Source organism: Egretta garzetta, unplaced genomic scaffold (assembly GCF_000687185.1).
Source record: "Egretta garzetta isolate BGI_Z169 unplaced genomic scaffold, ASM68718v1 scaffold467, whole genome shotgun sequence".
NCBI lineage: Eukaryota > Metazoa > Chordata > Aves > Pelecaniformes > Ardeidae > Egretta > Egretta garzetta.
In genome coordinates, this window is record NW_009260196.1 from 1,902,294 (window position 1) to 1,927,818 (window position 25,525).

General features: G+C 42.6%; 1 protein-coding gene across 1 annotated transcript in view; it reads right to left on the reverse strand.

Moving 5' to 3' along the window:
• SPATA5 (spermatogenesis associated 5) overlaps positions 1-25,525 on the reverse strand; it is a 200,415-nt gene that overhangs the window by 33,378 nt on the left and 141,512 nt on the right. Inside the window, exon 14 of the mRNA XM_035897605.1 lies at positions 6,011-6,175. Within this exon, the coding sequence (XP_035753498.1) occupies positions 6,011-6,175 (165 nt within the window). The remainder of the gene's footprint in view (positions 1-6,010; positions 6,176-25,525) is intronic.

Genomic DNA, 25,525 nt, shown 5'->3' on the forward strand with positions numbered 1-25,525 from the left:
GAAAAATGCATGAGGGGAACCAGATCTTTCCAAAGTGACTACAAAGGAGAGTGGGGAGAGGCGGCGTTAATGCCGCAAACTTGCGGTTCGGCACCGCCACGCTGATGAGTGATTACCCAGACACTTGCACTGCCCTCGTTCCCAATCTGCCCGAGCACATTCTGCACGTACAAGGCTCTTGCGAGACCAGCAGTAAGCAAAATCCCATGGGAAGTCCTGTGTAGTTAGTTATTTCCTTTCCAGTGATTCATCTCGTTTATCCCAAACATTGACATTTGGAAAACATTCCAAATGCCAGGTATTTCCTCACCTTCCAGCCACCTGTGCCAAACACATCCTTAGCACTGATAAATGTGTGTAGGAAGGTGGTGATCCCATATTACCCATGTTGGATGAAGGCTGAGTCTCTTTTCCTCACCCACCCACACAAAAATGTTCACTTTTCAGTGAGTGATATAAATTAACAGATCCTATGCATCATTCCAAGAGAAACTTCAGAGGTTCATCTGAGGCCTTAATCTTGCTGCGTTTCAATTTGACGGTGTTCCTCACTTTGAAAATTGCATTTCGCTGTCATACCGTATCCTGCTGTGGGGCTAAGCCGAACGCCTTCAGAAGGACAGGCTGTCCAGCAGAGTCAGGCCAGACTCATTTCAGCCACAGATGCTTTAACTACCAAAATGTATTTTCAAATCACACATTTCTGATGAGACACATGCTTTTTTTTTTGTGGTACTGTTCAAAATCTGAGAGCCCAGTCCCAAGGCAAGATGTGTTGAGCACCTTCAGCGCCTGTTAAATTCAATGGGCATTAAACACGCTCTGCATCTAGCATAACTAAGCATAAAAGGAACAAACATATTTGTACTTAAAAATTAAAACCATGAGCTTTAGCCAGGACGTGATTTGAAGGGTCTGCTGGTTCTTTTCCCCATACAGAAACTTCACTCTTCTCTTTTTTTTTATTTTTTTTGATGCCTTCACTCCCAAAAGTCTGTGTCTCTTTTTAGGCTGCTATGCAGGATTGGATCCATTGCCCTTTAAAAATGTTAATCAGAAAGCCTTTCCCTTAAGTTTGGAAGATCTTTTCCTTCATGGAAAACTAGACATAAAGTAGATAACACATTGTAATTTGTCAGGTGTCCTTTTTTTTTTCCTTACATCTAAGCCCTCTCTCACCTTACTGTAGAGATGCTCTTTGGTAAAGAGACAAATTTTTCCCAATATCTTAAAAGACAGTTTACCCTCCTGTACACCTATGATGGAATACATTCTCACTTCTTTTCTAGTTGGTACCTTCCTCTATAAGAGAGAGGAGGTTGGTTGGGGAGGTTTTGGTTGTTTGGGGTGCTTTTTTATCAAAGTGTATAGTTTAAATATGTCAATATCTGGTAAACAAGAACATGCATGTTTTAGAATACGTATTTTAAGAGCCAAAGGCTTTAGCTGATTTCAGCTAGTGTGCTGCTGCAAAGATACTTTTTGGCATCACATATGCTCTCATTCGAGCCAGAGCAAACCTTGCCTTTTTTCCCCCTTCATTCTCTGTGTTCCCATTGAGAGTTATTGCAAAGTGAGAAAGATATTTTTTACATTAACTATTCTACTTCGACTAAGAACCAGTGAAAGATTTACAGGTTCCCAGATTCCCACTTGACTATTGTGTCCTGTAAGCATGGAAACTGATAATACTATAGAAACAATGCCAGCCTTCGCTTTCACCATGACCTGCTTTCCACCAACTTAAAAGCAGTCAGTCCCATCAGCTTACTTTTATAAGCATGCTTGTCTTAAGAATATTGTCATCATATCCAGAATATTTAATTTTTTATTACTTCTAACCAACTTGAAACTCAAAACAACTCAACACTTGGTTTCAGTCTCTGCCTGAAACCTCCCTCTCTGCTACTGCCTTCTAAACTATAACAAAACCATAACCTGAGTGGAGCTCAGATAATAAAAGAAGGTCGCTCACTCTACTGGGTTTATTTTCCTTTTTAGCACCTACTTTCTGGAACAAAGTATTTCTACAGTGGGGAAACGCTGTCTTTATCCCTCGCTCATCCCTTCTCGCAGAGCAAACTCCAAGGATTTGAAGACAGTACAACCCCTTCCACTTACTTTGTAAAGGCAAATGATACAATCTTTTTTTCCCCACACTGGTCTAATGAAGACATCAGTCTTTGCATTTATAAAGGCAGGTGTCCTTCCCCATGCCAAGCCATGTTCCAGCTAAAACCTTTCTTCTTCTCTGAGACAATGTATAATTTAAAAATTACAGGACAAGCAATTTCCCATCAGATACTGTGCACGGGATTTTGTTCTTACTTGCACTAGAAGGTGCATTGAGACTATTGGTGGTTTCTATTACAGCAGAGAGCAGCCAATAATTACAAAAACCCTAACCTGAACCCCAAATTAAAAAAGCAGAGCACCTGAGTTTGTGGAAGGCCCATCTCTCCTAAAGCAAGCTGGCTGCAGCAGCATCACGAAAGCAAGCAAATGAGACCCAAAGAACTCACATTGCTTGCACTTTAAAACATTGCTTTTAAATACTTCTGTGGTTGGATCTTTGATTAATCATACTTTTTAGAAAGCACAGTGAGAAGTCAAACAGGTAAAACTCCTCTGCATGAAGTATAACAGTGAAAATGCTCTAGGATTCTAAAAGCTACGATCAGACTGAACAATCTCCAAGTGAAGACATCCCAATTATATAAAACCATTAAAGAAATCATCAGTTTTATACAAGTTGGATCTCCTGCAATTTTGCCCAAAATAAAAAGCAGGAACACTAGAAAAAACCTTATAAAAGTTTCGAGGCAGCATGATGCTTGTTGTTTTAACCATTTTTATTACTTTCAAGGGCTAGAGACTTTTCCTCTGTGCCTCCCAGTGCTCCTTGCTAATGTTGCAGCATCCGGAGGTGCCAGCGAGGCCAGTGGTGCAGCACAGCACAGCCTCCAAAAAGAACCATGCCAGGCGTCAGCTGCCCGGACACCGCCTTCAGTAGAAATTTCTTAGAAAAAAAAAAACTGGGGAAAAAGACAAGAGCAGTTCTGACTGCTCCTCCTCCACACTAGTGAAACCTGCTGGCCTGCCTGCAAGGGCAAAGGAGATGTACGGTTACTGCAGAGTTGTCCTTGCAGCGACCAGACCTACCCTGCAAAGGCAGATGCCATCAGGGCAGAGACGCAAAGAAGTTGCCTCAGAGGGAGGAAGGAATGATCCTTGGTGTCAACATCGGCTCTGAGACCAAACCTTGCTGTTCAGAAACTTCTAAAAACAATTTCTTACTTTCTTGATTTACAGATACTGAAGAATCCCTGAAGAGCAGCCTCAAGCACTGCTGCAGAGCCCTACTTCAGACCTGGAAATGAAAATCGAAGTCAAACCCAAATATTTCTAGAAAGCTGAGGCTTTGTTTGACCTATACTATTAGCACAATAAAAAAGCCAACTGTACAGACACTGCTCCTCTAATGCATGGGGGTTTTTTTACATTAAACTTCACTTACACATGAGAGAAGGAAATTGTAATACACCTTCATAAATTATCTTCCATCTTCTCTCACATGAAACAGTGGGAAGTAATCACCCTATTTTGCTATCTTGATATATCTTTAAAGGTACTCATTAAGAGAAACGTACATCCAGCAGGTGAATAGAGATAACTGGTCATAAGTGATGACAGGCAAAAATGTACAAGTATCTGATCTGAAAAAAGGCCAAGTTGGAAGCCAGATGCATACCGAACTATCCGCTTTACTTGCTGTTTATTCAGCTCATGTCAGGATCATTCAACGCATCTCTACACGCAACTCCCTATTCATACGGCATCTTCTAGTCACAAAACCAAGCATTTTCCATTTCTTTTTCTAAACAAAGGGTAGAACAGTGGAATGGGAACTTGCCATTCAACAGCGGAAACTATTTGTAAAGCTGGGAAGCTGGAGACACTAGGAAGAAAAGGCTTTAATGAAACTGGCCACTGTGCGTGCCAACTGTCAAGACTTTTTATATATTCTTGCAAGGAACACTGACTGAGGCTTTTTCTGTATTTACTCTTTACATCCCAGTTATTATCATTCTTTGAATGATGCAGAAGAAAGAAACTCATGAGAAATGCCGTATTAGAAACAGGCAGGCTTTTTTCCCCCTGCAACTCGTCTGTAGCAGCACTCAGTGACCCATTAACTTATTTTTGGTTCTGTACAAAGCCAGCACCAAGACATTTGTGACTCATTATCAAGTAGGCACAGGAATTCACCACTAGAGCCTGAGCTGATCCCAATCCAAAGGAAATCCCCATATGCTTGGCATTTCTGAAATTCATAGATGCTGCCTGGTAAGAAGACAGTTTCCATACACAACAGAGAGTATGTTTATATTTATGTTTTTGGAGACCTGTAGCTCAGACAGAGGCAGATAAATTTTCCCAGGGCAGCAAAAGTCGTATCACTGACATCCAGGTAAAAACACAGTACTGTTTCAAGTCACTACTCCGAAGCATGGCGGCAGTAGAACTGTGACAGTTTTCCAGACCAACATTCAAGCCTGCAATTCTTTTTATTATTGCCTTTTTTTCATTATGAGAGCCCACATTCTGCGGCAAAAAGATGCGCTACACAAAACAGCTTCGCTCACTACGCAGCTTTCATTCATTCGTTCGCAGAGCACAGTCTGTCCTGTGCTGGGGAGGAGGAAAGCTCTTGTGGGTTTGACTTCGGTGTCCACCGCGGCACAGCTTCCCGGAATGAGCCTGGAGGGTAGCCCAGACACTGCCGCTGCGTATGGCAAGGTCTGACCCCATCCCTTGGACTTGGAGCACTCACAGCTGTGCCCTCACCAGCCAGAGATTACTGGTAGGCAATGCAGCATTTTACAACATACCAGCATTTAAGAGCGAGCTAAATGAGCAAAAGTCTTGCCTGGGAGCATATACAATAACCGGTGCATTGAGAAGGGCCTTCGGCATTATAGGACTCACACAAATACCCCACAGATACTCTCTCTTTTGGACCAAGACAAAAGTTTAGCTTATTCCCCTGCCCTTGTAAACAGCACACAGGAAGGTGGGGGAGCGGAGGCAAGCACATCACATTTTCCACTCTGCGATGGAAAAAATGGAAGGTGACTATGTAATTAAAGATGGTGCGATAATGCATACACTAGGACTGGCTGCAGTAAGGTGGAAACTTTAATTCCGGCATTTCATACCTTTTAAGAGCTCGAATTGGCAACCTTAATAACATTCTTTGAATTTTTGAAGCAATATAATTGCTTTCAATTAATCAGAATGAGGAAAGAATGAAATATCCTTTCACGAGACACTGACATGAATAATATTCAGGGAGCAGAGCGGTGACCACTAACGCACCAATGCTCATTATTACTGCCAGCAGCAGCATCTGAGAAAGCTTCTCCTTCTACCCAGGACAGGAAATAATTGCCTGACGTCTGCTGTCAGAAGCTGACTGACTAATAGCAATGAGCTGTAACAGCAAGTGCTGCTGTGAGGTCTTGATTATACGGAATAGGAAAGTACGAGCTTTAAAGGGACCAGTGACTCCCTGGCAGTTCCCCCACACCGTCTCATCTCTGTCTCTCCTCCCTCCGTCTGAGGCTCTCAGTCACAATCCTAAATGCAAAAGATCCCCAGGGACGCGGGGAGACCCAGGTGAACCACCTGGGCAGTCTGGGGCACTTGCCCCCACCTCCCTCCACTCCTCCTGGCAGCAAATCCTTAATGAGGCCACCCATGATTGTGCTGAGGCTCACCCTGGAAGAGGGTCTTCCCCTGGCAGCAATCCTCTGATGGACATCTTGAAGGAGACTGTATTCTGTTTTCTGAGCAGAAACACAGAAATCTCTCAAACATTCCCTTTCATAATTCCTCCCACTGCTTTGAGAAGACTCAGGGGATAACATCTGGGTGATACTTGATTTCAATTTTAAAAACACCATTTTGTGCACCGACTCCATGGCCATTACCATTCAGAAAGTTTTACCTCTGCTCCTGAGTACTTCTGCGTGTGCTGAATGAGCTCTGCTAAGCAGACTTCATCACTGACTGGCATGGACTGAAAATTAAGTTTGAAGATCTCCCCGCGAGTGGCTGCATCTGGCAAGGGCACGTAGATAATTCTGTCTATTCGTCCTGGTCTCAGCAGGGCCTGCAATGAAAGCACCGCAGGAAAAGTTATAGCACGTGGCACATCAGATCAAGAAAGTAAAAACCACAACTCAAAACCAGCGACGCTACCAAATAACCAACAATTTCCGCAAAAGCAAGAAGCTGCATAAGAACCATCAAGCTATGTGCAAGAGGGGTTATTCTCCTGCGCTAGAATGGATCAGTCCCTGAAAAGACAATACAGTTACTCAGCTTGAGAAATGCCAGTTTATGGAAAAAAGGAATCATAAAGGATCCATAGTCATTTTCTTAAAATAATAATTTTAGGCTTGTTGCAAGGTGTGTTGGAATGTTAGGACTTGGCAGAGGGACAGGTGGCAACGGACACATCCCAAGTTCAGATCTTCAATCAAGACAACAAGTGGAGAAAAATAGATTTCTGAAGTGAAGCTTACATTCTGGATTCATGTTGCTTTATCCCAAATTACTAGAGCTGTACATGCTTACAGAAGAGCAGATTACTCTGACAGCTTTTTATGAAAAATAAGATAACAATAGACAGAGGCCTGTGACTCTCAGCTTCAGAAAGGGAGAGAAAAAACCATAGACTTGCAAAAGCACTATAGTTAATACATTTTAGCATCAGCTTTGAGCTCTTGGAAAACCCATTTTTTTCCTTCTCTTGTGCCGCAAGACCATTGAAAATTCAACAGACAAATACAGTTACAAGCTAAGGCCCCAATTCTGCAGTTTCATGCATGTATACTGGCCCTTGCGCTTTGGCTTCCAGGATTACTCAGGTTATATATACGCTGGGGAGGTGGGAGGGTGACAGAGCAAACTCTGGGCAGCACCAACAGACGACCGAGGAGGGGACAACGGCCACAAAGGGCAGCATGGAGGGGTCAGACTGGACTGGAGGAAAAAAATCTCTAGCAGAGAAGCACAGCCTCAGGGCAGGTCATCGGGGAGGCTGCGGAAAATCTGTCTTTGGGGGTTTGCGGTTCGGCCAGATGAAGCCAAGCCCTCCCCGATCTGTGCTGTTGGGCCTCTGGAAGCCCCCTCCAACCAGCATTTCTGGGCAGGGTCAAAAAGTAAACACTATCTACATGCATAAAACAATTATATCCGATACATAGGAGAAGCCAAGCTCTTAAATTTATGAGACGAGAGGAAGCCCGTTTCCCTTTATTTCTAAAAATCTCCACAGTTTTTGAAAACTGTCTACAGTAAAAAAGTATAAACCCTCCCAGCCTTTCTTGCCATTTGAAAAAAAAAAAACCACCACCAAACCAAAACCCAACAAAAACCCTGCATAGCAAATGCACATAAATAGTATTTAAGCTATTTTTTTAAAACCTGAACAATGTTTATAAGATTCAGCATGTAACCTAAATTGTTTTTATGTTATGATTCTCCCTTGGGCTGAGTAGTTTTGAGTTCCAGATGACTAGAGATATTGCATGGCTGTCCTGGGCTGTCAGCCAATAAGTCTTTTCCCAGCCTGATCATGTCAGTGAAAGTCATGCTGAAAAAATAGTAGGAAAGAGCTTTCCTTCCTGCACAGCATTGATCAAGTTAACACCCTTCCTAGAGTTTCTTTAAAAAGACTGCTGTGGTGCTTCAGAGTGGAAAAATGTATCCTGAATGTTAAGAGATGTCTTGTTATTTTTAAAACAGAACATGAAAATGCTCAGCAGAAAGCGCACGGCCCTGTGGTGCATTGCATCAAGCTACGTAAGGAAGGCTGTACTGGGAAGACGAAAGGTCCGTATCCAGCCTGGTACCCTGTCCCTGGCAGTGGCCAATGCTGGATCCCCACGGAAGAGAGCGAGAAGCAAGCCATCCACTGATACTTCCTCAGTAGCCTGTGCTGCTTACCACAGGGCTCTTGATATATTCACCAAAGAACTCAACGCGCTGATGATAACTCAACCAGCATGTAATTCAGCGTCTAAATCATGTGTGTATCAGGATATTGCCATTTTTTGCCAACACACTTGAAAGAGAAATTTGCATGTTTCAAGACCAGGCTTGGAGGGAGAGGAATTATACTGCAATTGCGTTCTGCATGCTCTTAAGGAAATGCCCATAGCTAATTCTATTATTTAGAAGAAACAAGAAATGTTCACATGAGTACGGTGGTGTGCCTCTTTTAAATCAAGGCAGGTTTAATCAGGACACCTAGATAATTAGAACGTTTTCTAGAGGCAGCTTAGCTTCACGCTGATGAATGACCATGGCTGTTGTGCAACTGGGACAGGAAAAACACTTCATGCCAACCAGCTGGGAGCAAGCGCTCCCCTGCGATGCATGGGCTTTCAGTTCTGAGATACAGCGTCCAACACGACGGAGCACCCACGCTTGCAAAGCACAACTGCAGATGTAAAAGAGTGAATATATTTTTTTTTTGCTCAGTTACTAAAAATTGCATTTCCTTCAGTTTGTCCCAAATGCTTTGCGTTTTATATATAGTCATAGTTGGAGGCCCAATTTTTAAACATGCTATCATTACTTTTTGCTACAATCAAGCCTAGGGACCTTATCCAAGACGGCCAGATGTGCTGGGAACTGTACAAAAAAAGCACAAGTCAGTCTCTGCAGCGCTTGCTGCTTAAATAGACATAGACAAAAAGGAGAGGAGAGAAAATATTCTGTAACCTCACTTGAGAGAAGAGTCAAATTCCCTCCAGCCCCCAGAGAGCAAAGCAGACTGAACTGAGAGCTGGTCTCCACCAGCCCTCCCAACGGTCCAGCAGGATGGGAAATGTGGTGACCCCGGGCACAGCCCGACTGCTCCTCACCCTACTGTCATCACCCTTGTCCCTTTGGCAAGCCGCTGGCCCCCTCCCCTCTGCGGTCCTGAGGAACAACTAGCAGAGGGAGAGGGTGAGGAAGGGGCCTGCCCTGACCCATCCTGTGTTACTGGAGGGTGAATCCCCGGTGTGAGGCTGTAGGTGGGCTGCAGAGCTGCTCACTGGTCTGAAAGCAATCGGAGAGTAGCGGCAAGTTGAGGCCATTCTCATTTGCAGGACATCACGCTCCCCTTTGGGGCTTCTGTTCTCTGCATACTTCTCATGGAGATACTTTTCCTTCTTGGCCAAAATAATTCAGGGCTCAGAACTGAGCTGCATGTGGAGGTCAGCAATAAGAGAACAAGATATCCCTCTTGATGTTTTTGCACACTGAAGTTTCCTCTGGAGGAAAACGAGCTCTTTCAGGGTTCCTTAGAGAAGCCAACTGTGGCATTTAATATGGGCACCTGTAGCAGTGGTGTCAGCTTTAACACCAAGGCCCAGGTCATGTTTACTTCTGCTGGGGGCAGCAGTGCTGAGTTTGATGGGTGCTGGCACCACCTTTTTCCTCAACACCGCTTTTCTTACAGACCCAGTGGGGTGTTGCATGATTCAGGCTTCCCCAGGGGAAGGGGTTTGGAGGTGGTTGCTCCAAGCGTGCCATGACTTTCATAGGCTGTTCCAGAAGATGGAGCTTCGGTATTGCAATTTGCACTTTGAAAATCGTGAGGAGAGCAATAAGGACACCCGGCTCACCTCTGGACCAGCCCCGCTGCCCACAGGGTGCATTGGGATCCGGCACTGACCCCCTGGTGAGGCAGGAGGTGAAGCTGGGATGGATCCTGGCTGCCGAGCCGGGGGAGGAGGGATCTTGAAGCGGGGCTGCAGGTTCAGGCAGATATGAGCTGCCGGGAGTACAAAATTAACCGCTCGCGGCTGGGAGATGCAAAACTGATTTGAGGCTAGGAGCACACAGAAGGTGGGAAGTTGATGGGGCCAAAATTAATTGATGTGTGCGCAGAGCTACATAATTCACTGATGTTGAGATGTGAGGGTTGCATAATTTATGTAGGCCAGGAAGGGCACAAAATTAAGTAATTGGGGTTTTGGTAGAAACCAGAATAATACATACCATTAAGCAATTCTTTTGCAACTTTATGTAATTTTTTTGTTGTTACCACAACAGTTACAAAAGGGGTCTAAGTGCATATACGCTGAAAGGGTACTAGTGGTACACAGATACAATATTCCTCAGGGGAGCACGAGGAATGTGGGATCATCATCATGTAATACGTAATATCATCAATGGCAAGAACACATTTTAATTACGAAGAAGCTGCTCTGCTTTCAGAAAGAAATGCTTAAGTTTGGGGTAATTAAAATAGTGTATTACTTCAAAATATATCATTGGAAAAGATAGCTGGTGCAAAAATGTCTATTTTGTGTGCAATTATGAAGATAATTATTTCAGGAAAGAAAACTTAAACAGGTAAAGCCAGGAAAATATTTGTGGTTCCTGTTAAGAATGGACTAGAATTAACCTTAGGGCTTTGCTAATTTTCCTCCTCCTCCTCTCCTTTGTTTTTTCCCCCTAAAGCATCCCTCTTTAGTTAGCTTTTTCAAAGGATACTTGGCCATTTCAAGAACTACATTGTCAAACAATGCAGAATCGTAACACTGACAGAAGCATACCCAGCTGATGAGCTTTCCGTGGGACAGAAAAATAGCTTTCCTACTGACATACTTCTACAGCCATGCCTAACTTATCAAAATCATTCGTAATCAGATCTCGTAACAAAATGTCATACATGAACCATGCAAGAGGGTAACCCAACATTACAAAAAACATCATTCCAGAAATGTGGCAAACTTGGACAAAGTTTTCATTAGCAAAACGTAACTTGCATAGCAAAACATATGCTGCAGAGTAAATGGCATACGGAGATGTGTCAATTTGTTTCAGCAGGTAACAAAGTTCATCTGGAGAATCAATGTCACTGCATGTTCTCTGCTGCAATCAATCTCCACAAGTAGGAACAGATTTTTATACTAAATTTAAGATGTTTCCTTTCAACTAAATACATTTATTTTAATGCAGAACCTAAAAAAAAAAAATGCAACTAAAGGTTTAATCCTGCCTTTGGAGTCCATTGGGATTAGACCACAGTTGAAAATGAGAGGACTGGAAATAACAGAACAATCTGTTTCCTTTGTAACTAAATCCTTCCAACTTAAATTAACAATTGCTATTTATGAACCCTGGTTGTGGTCCCTACTTACACAGGCTCCCGAATATGAAAGGTACTCTATATCTTGTAATCTAATTTGGTAATGCAAATTTTTTTACTTTCATCGTTACAGTATTTGCACATATGTAAAGCGTTTTAAAGTCGGTCACCATCTTCCTGAAGTCTGTGCAAACAATCACTGTTTGCGAGATCCTTTCAGTGGTTTTGCCCACGTCAGGACAGACGTGTTGCAAGCGTGGAAAGTACTGAGGTACAACAAGATAGGCTGTGGCAGTGAATTTGTTAACGACGATGAAAGGGCCTTCTTGTGCCATCACATTTATCTCTTGCAGGAGCAAAGTCAGCTCCCATAAAGCTGCTTTTCCTATGCTTTTGAGGCTCACCTCAGTGCCTGATGTTCTCATTCCCACCCTGTGCCAGAGCAGGTCATGCCCCCGAGGCAACAGCCCAGGAAGCCCTGGACATTTTAGGATCTTTGAAAGTGTGGGAGGCTCCTCTGTCCTGTTTGCTAGACAGGCTACTGGAGGCTTTTTGCAACCAAGGATTAATTACCAAAATTAGAAGGTGCTGAGGGGAAAAGCCACATTAGAGTATCACCATTAGGGACTTAAAACCTGCAGTCCAGTGGAGAGCTACATTTTACTGTTCCACAAGGCTTTTATTCCCCCTCCATCTGGCACGAGCTGCCTCAGGAGGCAACCTTGAATGCTTCTGTTTCAGGTGACACGCGTATTTGCTGTGTCACAAGACTGGAGTCTTGTAATTACAGGCTCCCGAGTCAAGCAATACTGTTTTTTCCTGCCAAGAGCCCCTTTCCCCACACTCTTCCTCCTCCTGTGCCAACGTCTGTCACCACCGTCAGCACATGCCAACACCTCTAACCAGTTCCCTTCTTTGATGACTTGTTTGCTGGTCACCACCCTTGTACTTCTCCCAAGATCTGTGCAGATTACTCCCTGTTATCATTACACAACATCTACGATTCCTCTCAGGGTGGAGCCGTTTGCTGCTTTAACCTACAGTACATCCACTACTTCAGAAACTGCATTTGCAAACAGAACGTTATTAGGTATTATCGGAAACTAGCTCCTACAAAATGTTGCCGTCTCCTATTATCCGTCCCTATTCAAAAACTTCATCTTCCACATAGATTTCTAAAAATCAGGCTGTACAGCCCTTCCATCGTGTCAGTCTTGCTCAAGACCTGGAGCATTGTGCAAGTTGACAAGAAAAGACACGATAGGTTTGATAGCAGGTGTTCAGGAAGAATGCGCGCTATCAAGTGGCAGTCAGCACAGCGGGAACATTTTACGCAGGCATTAACCAAAAGTACTAATTAAAGGCTGAGGACAAACACGTGGTTTGATACGCCAACAAAGAGTAAACCAACTCAGGCAGGGAAACAGTTTATATCATCCAAGTCCAAACCAAGATGAAGCGATATGGAGTTAACCATCTGAAAAATAAGAATGCAATCAGTCCTTCACTGCTAAGCAGTCAAATGCCCCTGCTTGCGTAGGATTCATCTGCTCGCTTTGCGTATCCTCCAGGTCTACTACCATTACACAGAATCACAGAATGGCAAGGGTTGGAAGGGACCTTGGGAGATCACCCAGTCCAACCCCCCTGATAAAGCAGGCTCACCCAGAGCAGGGAGCACAGGACATCGTCCAGGCGGGCTTTGAATATCTCCAGAGAAGGAGACTCCACAGCCCCCTGGGCAGCCTGTGCCAGGGCTCTGTCACCCTCTGAGTAAAGAAGTTCTTGCACATATTCAACTGAAACCTCTTATGTTTCAGTTTGTGCCCATTGCCCCTTGTCCTGTCACTGGGCACCACTGAGAAAAGTCTGCCTACTTAATCCTTTTCCTTCAGCCACTGATTTTTACCCATTTCCATTTTGTCTCATCAACAGAGTGAAGCTTTTCTGTGTAATTCAACATTATCTTCTGGAATGGCTCTTTTTGCTGGCTACCAACGGGAACTAACACCTTCATCTATCACTATACATCAGCCTCTTCGTTATTACAGCAAAACAGAGTTTACCCTACAGTTCCAGTATGCAGAAAAATAACAAATTCATTGTTTCTTATAAAATGAAACCTGGTGAAAGAACTGCCTTGAATCAACAGAAACCATCAGCATCACTTGCTTGAATGACGCACCCCGCTTCTGCGTGTTTCGCAGCAAATCGGTCATTTCCGCTAGCAGTGGTGATTTTAAGCAGATACGAGCGTTACTTAAATAACTAAGTTATAAATAGGCAGCACTAAAAGTACTTCAAGAAAGCAAAAATTTCCAGAGTTGATGCGAAAGCATATCGACCCTCCACACAGGCAAAGCATTCAGAGCTGCTTTTGATTTTATTTTCTTTCCCTGACGTCTGCTGTCAGGCGTGGAAGAGGTCCCACTGTGGGCTGAGTCCCTAACCACCACCACAACCACACGACCACCACGCAAATGCCTGCCACACGGCTGGCCCGTACGTCCCAGCACCCAGTGGCACTGCCTGCAGCCTGGCATCTGCACCGCAGCTCTCATCTCGCTGCCAAACCATGGGGTTTTGGGCTGCTCCGGGCTGGAGGTAGCTGTGCTTTTGGGCATATGGCACTAAACACGTAGCACCAGCGATTATTCAGCTGCCTTATCTTGCCTGTAGAGCTCAGGGAAGATGCTGCTGTGCCCTCCTGCCTCCTCCGCAGCTCTCCTCCCACGGTCCCTCGTGCACCACGGACTGCACTCCTGCGCCAGACGGCAGCCGTGGTGAGGCATGGAGAAGGGGTGGGTGGTAGGGTTACTGCCTCCCCACCATCAAAAGAAACTGCTTGTGGGTGCAAAGGAGAAAACCTCTGCAAACAGGCAAGCTCGTGTTTTAAACTTGCACAAAGTTGGACGCACCAAAATATTCTCTTCTTCTTAATCGGAGTAACATCGGTGTCCCAACCGCTGTACATCACAGTCCTGCCACTGACAGAGTTTGATTAATATAGCTAATTCAAGGGGAATAGTGGAGAAAGAAGACTTGAGGAGACTTGTTTCGTTGCAGCAATGAGACCGTGTAAACACAACTGTGAGGAACAATGTGCTCCTTGGCCCATGCAGACAATACCAGAGCATGCTTTTATGTGGTTTTGTTCAGATAGGATTAAAATATCTCAAGAAACCAAGTTTCAGTCACTTCTCTTGGCAGAAACATCTGCAGGCAGATATTCTGCAGCTGTAGAACCAGTATCTCCACGCTTTTTTCCCCCTGATATTTCAAACAGTTAAATTGGCCAGTTGGCACAAATTACTACAGCACTCATTGGGAGCCAAGCTTTGCCCAGGCCTTCATCTATAAAAGTCTAAACCTGTCAGTAACAGAGCACATTTTCAATGCAGTAAAAGCAGTGCAAATCCAAGCAACCCTGGTGATACAATTCCAGATACTCCAGTTTGGCACCACAGAAATTCAGCTCCAAATCAAGCCCCTTACGTGTATTCAAAGACACGGAGGCACTGACAGGGAATCAGGCTCTCCTCCCCTCTGCTTTGTGAATATGGTCTCAGAAAAAAAATGAAGCAATTTAGCAGATTCCCCACAATCTGCCCAGACTTTCAGGACACCCAAACACAGGTTTTCAAGCCATAAACTCTGTAAAAAAAACAGCACCCGACCTTTCCTCCTCTGCTCCTCCAGGCTGCAGCTGCGCCGTTCTCTCCTTGCACCCGTGCTGAGCGGCAGAGTCTTGGCTCAGGGCCGCAGCGTTGGCTTCCTTTGCAAGGGGGATTTCAGATATAAGATCTTGTTCCCTCCCCACCTGAGCAGTCTTACCGTGACGGTGTGTGGACAGAGAATGTCCGAATTTTGGGCTGTTTTTCCTGCAATTTAAGGAGCAGGAGCGATCTAGTCCTTTGCCACTTGCTGGGTCTCACAGAGAGGTTTGATGTGGAAAAGGCACTGGAACTCCCCCTCTTCTCCTCTAAATGCTATGCAGCTCTTCCTCCCCCATTTCTAATAAAATGATTTTTAGTAAAGTTAAAATTAACCGAAGGAGAAAAAAAAAAAAATCTATCATCAGCTAATAAACAACGTAACACACCCTCTTCAGTGTATGTTTACATAAGAAAGTCCTCCGCGCTCCTGTCTAAGAGGTGCAAAACCTCAGGAATGTCAATTCTTTTTTTCTTTTCCCTCTTTTTTGGGGGTGGGTGTTTAATAAAAGAACCCCTTTAGAAAAGATAACAATTACATGTAATGGAACCTGGAACCAGACTCTTTTGGCAATTAATCACCCAGGAGCCGTTGCAATCCTGCAGGCTGTTTCTGACAGATTTTGAGAGCTTTACAGGAATCACTGGGATAAGATGTGCCTGGGCTGGCTTCTGACAGGGACCGATCATGTACAAAGTGGATTGTTGGTTTGGGTTTGGTTTCTTTTTTTTTAGTTCGTATATTCATACACATATATACGCACACAGAGGTATGTCCACTCATATACACATTTCTATAGGAGACTTTCTTTACAAACATAGAACAACTGCAGAACTCATTTATTAGCCTAGAGGTGAAAAAGAAAGGGGAAAAAAAAAAAAGAAAGAAAAAAAAAAAAAGCCTTTTCTTCCTCTCAGCAAAGTAGAGCTATCCATCACTTAACAGAGATACTTCCTGTTTTCAAGCAGTTGGGAAGGCATGACTTCCAACCCAAATACTTGGCTTGGCAAACTATCCCTGTGTTGACAGATGCTTTTATAACCACTTCATTCCACCTGAAGTTTCAGTATAAAAGGAGGTGGGTTTTGTTGGGTGGTTTTTTTTTTCTTTTTTCTTTTTTCTTTTTTTTTTTTTTTACTGAGGGAGGAGAAAGGGAAAGCAGAAAGGAGAGGAAAGAGAAGGAAAAGGAAGGAAAATACCACAATTATAACAGCTGGATGACAGAGGTTAGCATAGCTCTGACAGATGTTACCATGTAACCTCAAAATGACATGTTAGAGGAAAAAAAAACCACCAAACCTGTTCCTTGTAGGAAAGGGAATTTTGAACTCCTGCCAAAATTCTACAATTCTTCTCAGCAGCTTTCGAACACTGTAACAGTGATCTACCACATAATACAATATTTTCCATACATAAGCTATACCTTTATGTTACCATTGCTCTGACTGATTGAATTACCAGCACGGGATGAGATTCTTTTCAGAGAGACAACTTAGCCTCAAATGACAAAAATCCACAGCAGGTCAGCTCCATCGGGACCTGCCTTGTAACAGCTTTTCATCTCCTATGTTCTGTTTTCACAGGATTCATTAACAGGACTCATTAAAACAGGACACGCTCTAAACACTTCTCAAGACTGAATACTTCAGCATGTGACAAACAGCAGTAAAAATGTGCTCCACACAAGAAGACGCATTTGTAAAGCTGCATGATCCATTTTAAATAAGCTTTGCATATCAGTTTCTATATTGCTTACACCTGGTTGCTTCGCTTGATGACTTTACCTGGCTTGTGACCAAACTTTACAGACCTGTCTAGCAAACTACAGATAAATAAAGTGTAAAAGAAATGTTCACGGAACAAAACCGGTATGTGAAACCATCTACTTCTAAAGAAAGAAGAGATCGGCAGAGAGGTAGGCAACATCCATGAAACAATTCAGAGACAGTTTCAAAAGGAAATCAATGACTTTCCGTCATTACTGCCAACACTGCGGCAGAAAAAAAAATAATTAGTTTCTGGTTTTCATTATTTGAAAGATCTTATTTTACTACCATGGCTCTGGAAGACCATTTGAAGCAATGGAGCAGATACTGGTCACAATAACTGTAAGCTAAAGGAAAAGTCATTCAACTCGTAGAGAGAATAAAGTCATGATATAAGATATATCACTCATTTGTACTTGAAATTGGAAACCAAGGCGATCTCGCCTTTTTAAAATCTGCCTCGAGGCTTGTATTCTAAAAAGACAGGGAGTGAAACAAACAAATCCTGGTTTAAACCCCCCTCTTCGGGAGGGTACAATCCAGTTGCCAATACCATTTGCAACCGGCTACGGTATCTTCAAGATCTCCCTGAGGCTGGCAGGTATTACCAATGAGGCTTTCTCCCTGCCAAGGGGATAGCTGGTGGCCAGGCAGGAGCCTGCTGAGCAGAAGAAATAGCACAGGATGCCTCTGTTCAGGCTACAGAATTCCAACCATGCTTTTGATATAGGAAAACCCAGAAGACAGGTGATAGGTTTTTAACTCATTACCTAGAAGTCCTGATGTCTGAACACCAATGAAGTCATCTCCCCCTTTCAAAAAATGCACTCTTAATCAATTTTTAGTTATAAATTGAGGAGAAAAAAAAAGAAGTGGATGAGTATATGCAGTAGGAAAGAAGCCTCTAACCAGCATCTGCAAAGCGGTGCGCATGCAGCGAAGCACCTGAGTCTTTAAACATGGCCACGCAGCTAAGGGGCTCTTCTGGGGCCTGATGAGCACATCAGGGAAGCTGACTCTTTGGGAACAGCCAGATGTGGTCGTTGAGGATGTCACCGGCATCCTCAGAGGTGACACGGTTGCAGAGATTGAGAAAGTGCAGGTAATACCGAAGAACTGCATGCTTGACTATAAAATCCCAGATAGCTACATGCCAGGATATTAATACAGTCAAGACACAGCCTAATTAAGAACAGCGGTGCACTGGCTGGGTCAGAAGCCAAGATCCTCTGCTTGAAGAAAAGGCCCCGGCAGACATGCCTTCTCTTATTATTGCAAGCAGACAATCACTGACTTCCTCCTCCCGGATGCAGGAAGACAACCTGGTGGTTTTCTCCCTCATACCGGCAGAAACCACTTTGTGTGTTGATCTTAGAAATTTGTGGGTGGTGCTGAGTTTACATAAGTTACAGTGCTTACTGCAGCTGCCAGTTGTGAGCGACAGAGCTTGGACTCTGGGATTAAAATATGTACTTTCTAATCATTAGGCCTGAAGCGGTGCTGATAAAAGTCCTGAAATAATTTTACAGGTCTGCCAAGTGTTTATAGCCCCTAACAGACATGAAATACTACATGAAAACTCTTGGTGCCACCCAACTCACATTTTTTTCCCCATGCTGCCAAGAGTTCCTTCAAACATATGCGAGACTGCTGATCATTGTCCATCTGGCTTCCTCCTTGACTGTCCCCAACTTTGTAAAGTCACCTGCAATGTTTCCATCTCTAAGCACTTCTCCATGGAGGAATTATTTTGGTCAGCCCCTTTTACATGTTCTACAGTCAGCCTGAAGGCATTCTTGCCATGGCAGACAGTCTGGCATCAGATCTGGCTTCATTCTTACCACATATCCTAGATATTTCCATCTTCATTTCTGGATAATTTAGGAGATTAAGTCTTGTTCAACTCCCTGACGAATCTCAGTATTTGTTATAAATTCATTTCATTTAATACCTACTATTTCCCCGAGGCGTTTACTTTCAAAAGCTTTTAGACGTCTGTCTGTACCTTTGGTGGATTTCCAGCTTTCACATCCAACTGTTAAGGTGGAAACAAAATTTCAGTGGAAGACTCATAGATTGGTTTTAAATTGTGGATTATCAACACTTAAATCTTCTTTATGCTGGTAAGTGCAGCTGCTGTCTCGCTAATGTATTACACGATTTCTTTCTGGGCATCCTGTTCGTTCACATCTTGCTGCCATGCAACGTGAAGACGTCTGCTTTGCGTATAGCTTGTTTTTGCATCACATCATTGGAGTTGAAAATTACTGTGGTTCCTGTTATGTCTATTTGGTTTTTAATTTATCTTCCTCCCCCCCCACCTTTTCTTTCTTTTGTGCATGAGTGTCTGTTGGATCTAGGTTACCTGGAAAACAACATAGCTGTGGTTTCTGTTAAGTAACATAAAGCATGTTCTACCTGAGTCAACTTTTTCTCTCCCAATCTTTCCCACTTAAACGAAGAGTGCCTCCAAACAGCAGAGGTGAAAGACTGCCTGTCTACTTGAAACCATTGGCTGCGTAAAGGAGTATTCAGCCTGTCGATGTGTACTTCAGTCAAGTAAGCTGCACCTTGATCTAAAGCCTTGACAAGGCAATTACTTCTCTTAACATACCCTGTCATTTCAAGATGTTACAGACTCAAACCTGAGGGACACAGTCAAATATTATCTTTAAATCTCTGAGTATAATCTAGGTTATAAAACACTGGGGGAGGTGTTTCAAATGAGTGTTTTGTTGAGTTATGGTGGGGATTAAATCTGATCAGCACATGATCTTCTGTTCTACTGAACTTCAACTGATCCCTTTTATTCTGCCTGGAACAGCACAGTGGAAGGCTTTTCTACCAACAAAAAAAGCAAAGCATCGCACCAATTACTACAGTAGTCCAGGCCATCTTCAATTTCTCCTCTTTTTTTGGCCTTTTTTTCTTGCCAATTATACTCTTTCTGCTGACTCCATACTTAGAAAATTCAGTTACTTTCACCAATGGCCTTTTTTAATTTTCTGGGGCTGTATTCATTTATAGTCTTCCCTGTTTCTTGCTTTTGTATCAAGCGTTTCCCTTTATGCTGTGAGCTTTATGATTATATCTACTTAAAGGTTGGACTCGATGATCTCAAAGGTCTCTTCCAACCAAAGTGATTCTATGATTCTATAGATCATTTATTTGCTAAAATTGATAATTATCGCACTACTCAGCTGTTTAGTATTACCAATGCTTTTTTCTTCCCTTTTTGTTATAAAGACTGTTTTTTCCTTAGTAGGTCTCCTGAAGTGTACGAACATATGGTGGTAAAGTGCTTTCCCATCAACTTTTTAACACTTGCTTATGCTTCTTTGATGACAACGTGTGTTTATACTACATTTAGTTGTGGTATAATTTATAGAAATTATTTTTTTTCCCCCGAAAGGGTATGTTTGAACAGTTAATTTGCACAATTTTCACAACTTTTACATCTATAAACCAACTATGATTTTTTTAATACTTGAATAGCTGGCAAGCTGCATTTATTATACCAGCTGTGAAGCTGTCAGACAGAAAGGACCAAAACAAGCCACGCTGAGCTCCTGAGGTAAATTTGTTCTTCAAACATGCTTTCTTGTTAAGTGTTGTGGGAGTTTTACTCTTCTTCAGTTTACAGGTGCCCAAATAGGTGTGATCTTTCTAACTGAACAAGCCTACCCTCCTTATGGAACGCAAATTTTGGAAATGTTCAGTAATTTCAAAATTTCAAAAAGTTATTGCCATACCCGAGCTGTACATTTTCTCGGCTAATATAGTGAGAAGGCATTTCAGTCCCATCCTGTGGCCAGTGTCACAGAATGCCACTCTTAAGCACTGGGGAACTGTAACGTTCCAAGCCAAGCAGAAAAAATACTTGACCGCACCATCATTTAAAAGAATCATTGTGTTTTTCCCTACCAAACTTTGCTGATGAGTTATTGCTCATTTGCAAATGGAAAACAGGAAATATCTACAGCGTTCACAGTTAAGGTCTTCCCAGAATTTAGCAGTGTTTGAACCTGAAAGCTTATTGACCTGCTTGGGAGTCATTTAGGACTACTAGATTTATCTTGGGCTCTTAATCACTGTTTAGAAATAGAATTGAACTGTAGTCAATATAACATAACCATTTGATTATTCCATCTGTCTTTCTGAAATAATACTCTCAAGGTGTCATGTGGGCATGCAATGTATCATTTAAGACAGACAACAGCACACTTCAGGATTTAGTTTAGGAATAACGTGCCCAGAGCTTGATGTTGCCCAAGGGCAATGTGGCTTGTAAGGACACACCTATCTCTATTTTCCATTGATTTGGATTTCTTGAGGCATCTGCAGATTGCAGGAACTGTATAAAGACATTTTAATTTAGAATACTCAAACTTACTTCACAGGGACATCAGTACTCAAAGCTGCCCTCTAACGAAGAGAAAATATGAACAGTTGCCCTTTGAATACAGACGAGTCGAGCTCTAGGGTTAGGATTTATCAAAGGAACCTAAGAACAACTGAAAAACAGTGAAATACCATTCTGGGAGGCCTCCCTGCTCTTGAAGTAGACTTGATAAGTGAAGATGGATCAGGCTAACATGAAACTGCTGAAATCTTTTTGTAAGATACTTGGCTCAAATGAAGGAAAAGGTTTCTTTTCTTCGATTTTCTTTTTCAAAGGATTGGACCTTCCTTCCAAATTTTGAAAAGCCTGGCACTGCTGGAACTTGGGCTAGTTATGACACTATTTTACTGTAGACTTCCAGGCAGCAAAAACATACTTGGCTATGGAGCACCTTTCTACACTGAATGGCAGAAGCTCCGCTTCTTTAAACTTTACAACTACATAACATACTAAGAAGATTTCTGGAGAGGAAGTTCCTGTATATGTATGCACAGCACATGATGACATTTCCCAGCACTTACTCTTTTAATCGTTATCTTCTACCATTTTTTTCAATGCAGAAAAAGGGAAACGCTGCTTTTCAACAGGACTTACCAAAGAGGTTTCTTGGTGCCGTGATTTGTCACAAAGGGTGCTGACAATGAATCAAAACCCATTTTTTAAACACAAAAATGAATATAATTAAAATGTAAACTCAAATAAATTGTTCTCCAGACACACAGAGCTGGGGATTATGTCAGATTTTGATGCAACTACAAATTCTCATCTGCTCCAGGTAAGTTAAAATTCAGTTGTTGACGCATGATTCAAATCTCCCTTAGCAAGCACACTTGGCTTAGCATCTCTCTTTCAAAGGCTCATGTTTTAAAAACAATACTTGCATAAGAGAGAACACAGTTTCAAAACTCAGAAACCTTCCATTCTTAAACCGTAACTAAAAAACTGCCAGCATTCAAAAGTAAGCAGAACAAAGAAATGCCTCACTACAATAATACACGCAGACGAGCATTGGGGTCTGCATTGGAGAACTCCCTCAGCAGCATGAACAGTCTCCAGCAACGGCAGTACTCAAAATCTCTGCAGGCTTTATACTCATTTCTGGTACACCTGTGTAGAGACCAACATGAGCGTTTTGTAATTCCTGGAAGATTTATTAGCCAACGTGACAGCCTTCGGCCCCTCTGAGAGCACAAACATCCACAGACAAAAATTGAGGCAGCGCGGGGAGGTGGAAATGAATCTCAGAGTTAACACTGCTTTTTTATCCCACTCTGCACATAAGAAATGCTTCCAGAAAAATCCTCAAAGTCCTTGCACACAATGCAAAGCCTGCTCCTGTGGCACAGTACTTCATATTTTATTTTCTTACATCCATGCAGTCCTAAGACAGACAAAAGCCTGCTTGGCTACAGCTGTGCATAACTGCAGGGCTTTGCTGGGTGAGCAATCCTGGCCCTGGCCCTCCACCTGCAAATCACGTTAACCGAACAGAAGAAAACATTTATCTGCAGTAGTTCAGGGACCTCTGAAGTGTCCTCCCGAACACCAAGCTTCACCTGTTTATAAATGGCTCAGATTTCATCATGAAGCATCCACTTCCTTCCTCCTGCCCAAGAGCAGCTCTTCTCAGTTCCATATCCATATAACCGTATCAGCCAGGCTGAGTGGAAACGAGCCACCTTCCCTGCCTGTGCCAATCCAACAGTAAAGCGACTGGAGGAGAGAAAAGATACATCCAAGGTATACGCATCACTCCCAAGCCTCTGGGAGGGATGGGACAGAAGTGATCCAATACAAAAGCCTGCACCTGGGAAAGCAGTAAGAGGTACATGGCTCCAAACACGATGCAGCCACTTGCATCTTTTAATTTTGCTTCCTAACAATACATTTCAAGCAATGGAAGGGGGAGTAAAATAATTATGATACTCTGTACCACAGGAGGGTACCAGAGAACTCCCCCCAAAGCGATTTTGCTCCTTTGGGGTAGGTAATATCAATAAGATGGCTTCTTACTTCAGAGGCCAGTTCAGTCATCAGATGGCTCTGAGCAGGCTGTGCATCCTGCGGTGGTGGCATGTGCCCAGGTGTGGCCACAAAGGCCGGCTTGAACCTGTGGAAGGGGACATCTAACCCACCACATGCTGACCATGCAGATCTACGTTAGATTGGAGATACCTTTAACAAAGGAGATGGAGGGGGGCTAAGCACTGGGACCAGAGGAGTACTCTTAATTGCAGCTGTGCCCCTGTGTGTCCTTCTAAATCAAGTATGGAAGTGGGCTTTAAAGCACTCGCTGAGCACAGGAACAGAATGGCTGGTGACCAAGTCCCAAAAGCTTTTCCAATTATTTATTTAGTTGAGATTTCAGTATCCCATCTGACATGTCGTTCACAAAGAAAGGGCCGGTTTCAGGTAAAATACATATTGGGAAGTAGATAACATACATCCAGAAAAAACAGATTTTGCCAGTGAATTCAAAACGAAAATACTTTAATTTGACAGAAGACCATGTTGATGCATCTCTGCCTATGGAAATCTATGAAGAGACCGGTGCTTGTCTCAATTATTCACCTTTCTTTCTTGAACTCAAACTATAAATGCCCCAAATAATCAGTTTTTAAAGAACTGGATTTGAGTTTGTTATAATTATTGTTACAATGTAATATAAGCACTACCGCTTAGCGAACCACGCAGACAGCAATATACACAAAGTAAGCAGAGATGGTTCTGATCCATCAGAAAAATCTATCTCACTCAAAATAAAATAGTATGAAACAATTTCTCCACTGTCTTTACAACATTCACCACAAAACTATATTGCATTTATCAAAATGAAGGACTGTTTCTCACTTGGTTTTGAATTATGACTTGACAAACCTGGAATAAAATAGAAAGCCTTTTAAATTTCTATTAACTACTATATACTAAGTGGATGCTAAATGATCATAACACAGCCGATGTTAGCATTCACACTGCTGAAATGAAACTTGACACATTGCAAGTTATATCAGAAGCAATTCCTTTAACTTCCTGTTTGTATTTTCTTTTAAATTAACTATTGGAATATCCCAAAAGATTTTTTTTCCCCCCAATTACATATTTCCTGCTTTTTTTTCTTTAGGTTTTCATCCTTATGAATTTCAGTGAAGCAGCTGTAAGAGGTAACAATTACAGCAAAAAATGTTTAATTACCCAACTAGCTTTTAAACAGTACCTGTGGGCACATACAGTGCTCACATGAAGTTACTTAAAAGTAAACCCACAGGAATTATTGTTAAATAATGGTACGATTATCAAAGACAATTACTCTCTGTGAGTCATTTCACATTAATTACAATATATTATTTGAAAGGTAACGTAGATGCAGTTTATGCCGCAGTGCTCCTAGGAGAGTTTAACGAGCGGTCCCATTAGGATCTGTAGGCAGGAACTGGACTGACACGGCTCTCGCACAGACTCGCTGCCTGCACCAAATCCACCCCGCGTACGCTGGAGCCTACATCGAACTTGGCAGGAATGGACCAAAGCAATGAAACTAATGAAAATCAATTACAAGAGGCTGCAAACAGCTGTAAAATATTTAGAGAAAACCATGGAATTGGAGACCTGACCAGATTTCCAAATCCTGGTTTCTAACACTCTTAAAATACCCACTCCACTTTTTAAAAATCTCTCCAAACGATGGTTTGATTTAACAACACGCTCTAAAAATCTGAGAATTAATTCAGAAAAAAGCTATTCAAAAACCATTTATAACTGATGGGAGAATATCACTTCGGCAACATTTACAAATGTATAAAGTAGAAAAGTAGCTGTTAATCTCTTATGATTTTCGCTCTTCCAGTAGGAAACTGGATCATGCAGATTTTTTTTTGAAGACAAAACCTCTTCTTCTACAGCAGCCGTCACTTTTATATGAGATTTAATAATACACATAGCTTATATATTACTCATGCGTGCAATACCATGTTTGTATGCACCGAGCTCAACTGGAGTGACGATTGCTCAGTTCTGTGAATTAGACTACAGAGATGTTTTTTTTTCAGAGCTTGCTTCGCATTATTATTCATAGCACCCTTCCATTACCTTTCCAAATTCCTCACTGACGAGTCTACCAAAAGGAGAATCACTGTAACTATGTACACTTAAACTTATTAAGACAGAAGAGGCCCAGCCTGCTGTTGTAAACCAGTGTAGCTCCACTGTCGTCTTCTGGCACTTTGCTAATATTTACAGCAGCAGCACCAGTGCCAGAAATTAAACAGTGGCCAGTGGCTTTTCCATTATATGAGTCAGCAATTTTATATAACCTCAAAATCCTAAAACTTGGGTGGTTGAATCTTACTCATTATCCCATCATTGAGTCCTTTTGGCCAGCAGGGAATTCCAGAATTCGGAAATTATCTCGAACTCACTGTGATCAACACACAGGGATTACAGACGGCTCTATTCTGCCCCAGGGAATTAAAGCCCAGGTTAAAGAGC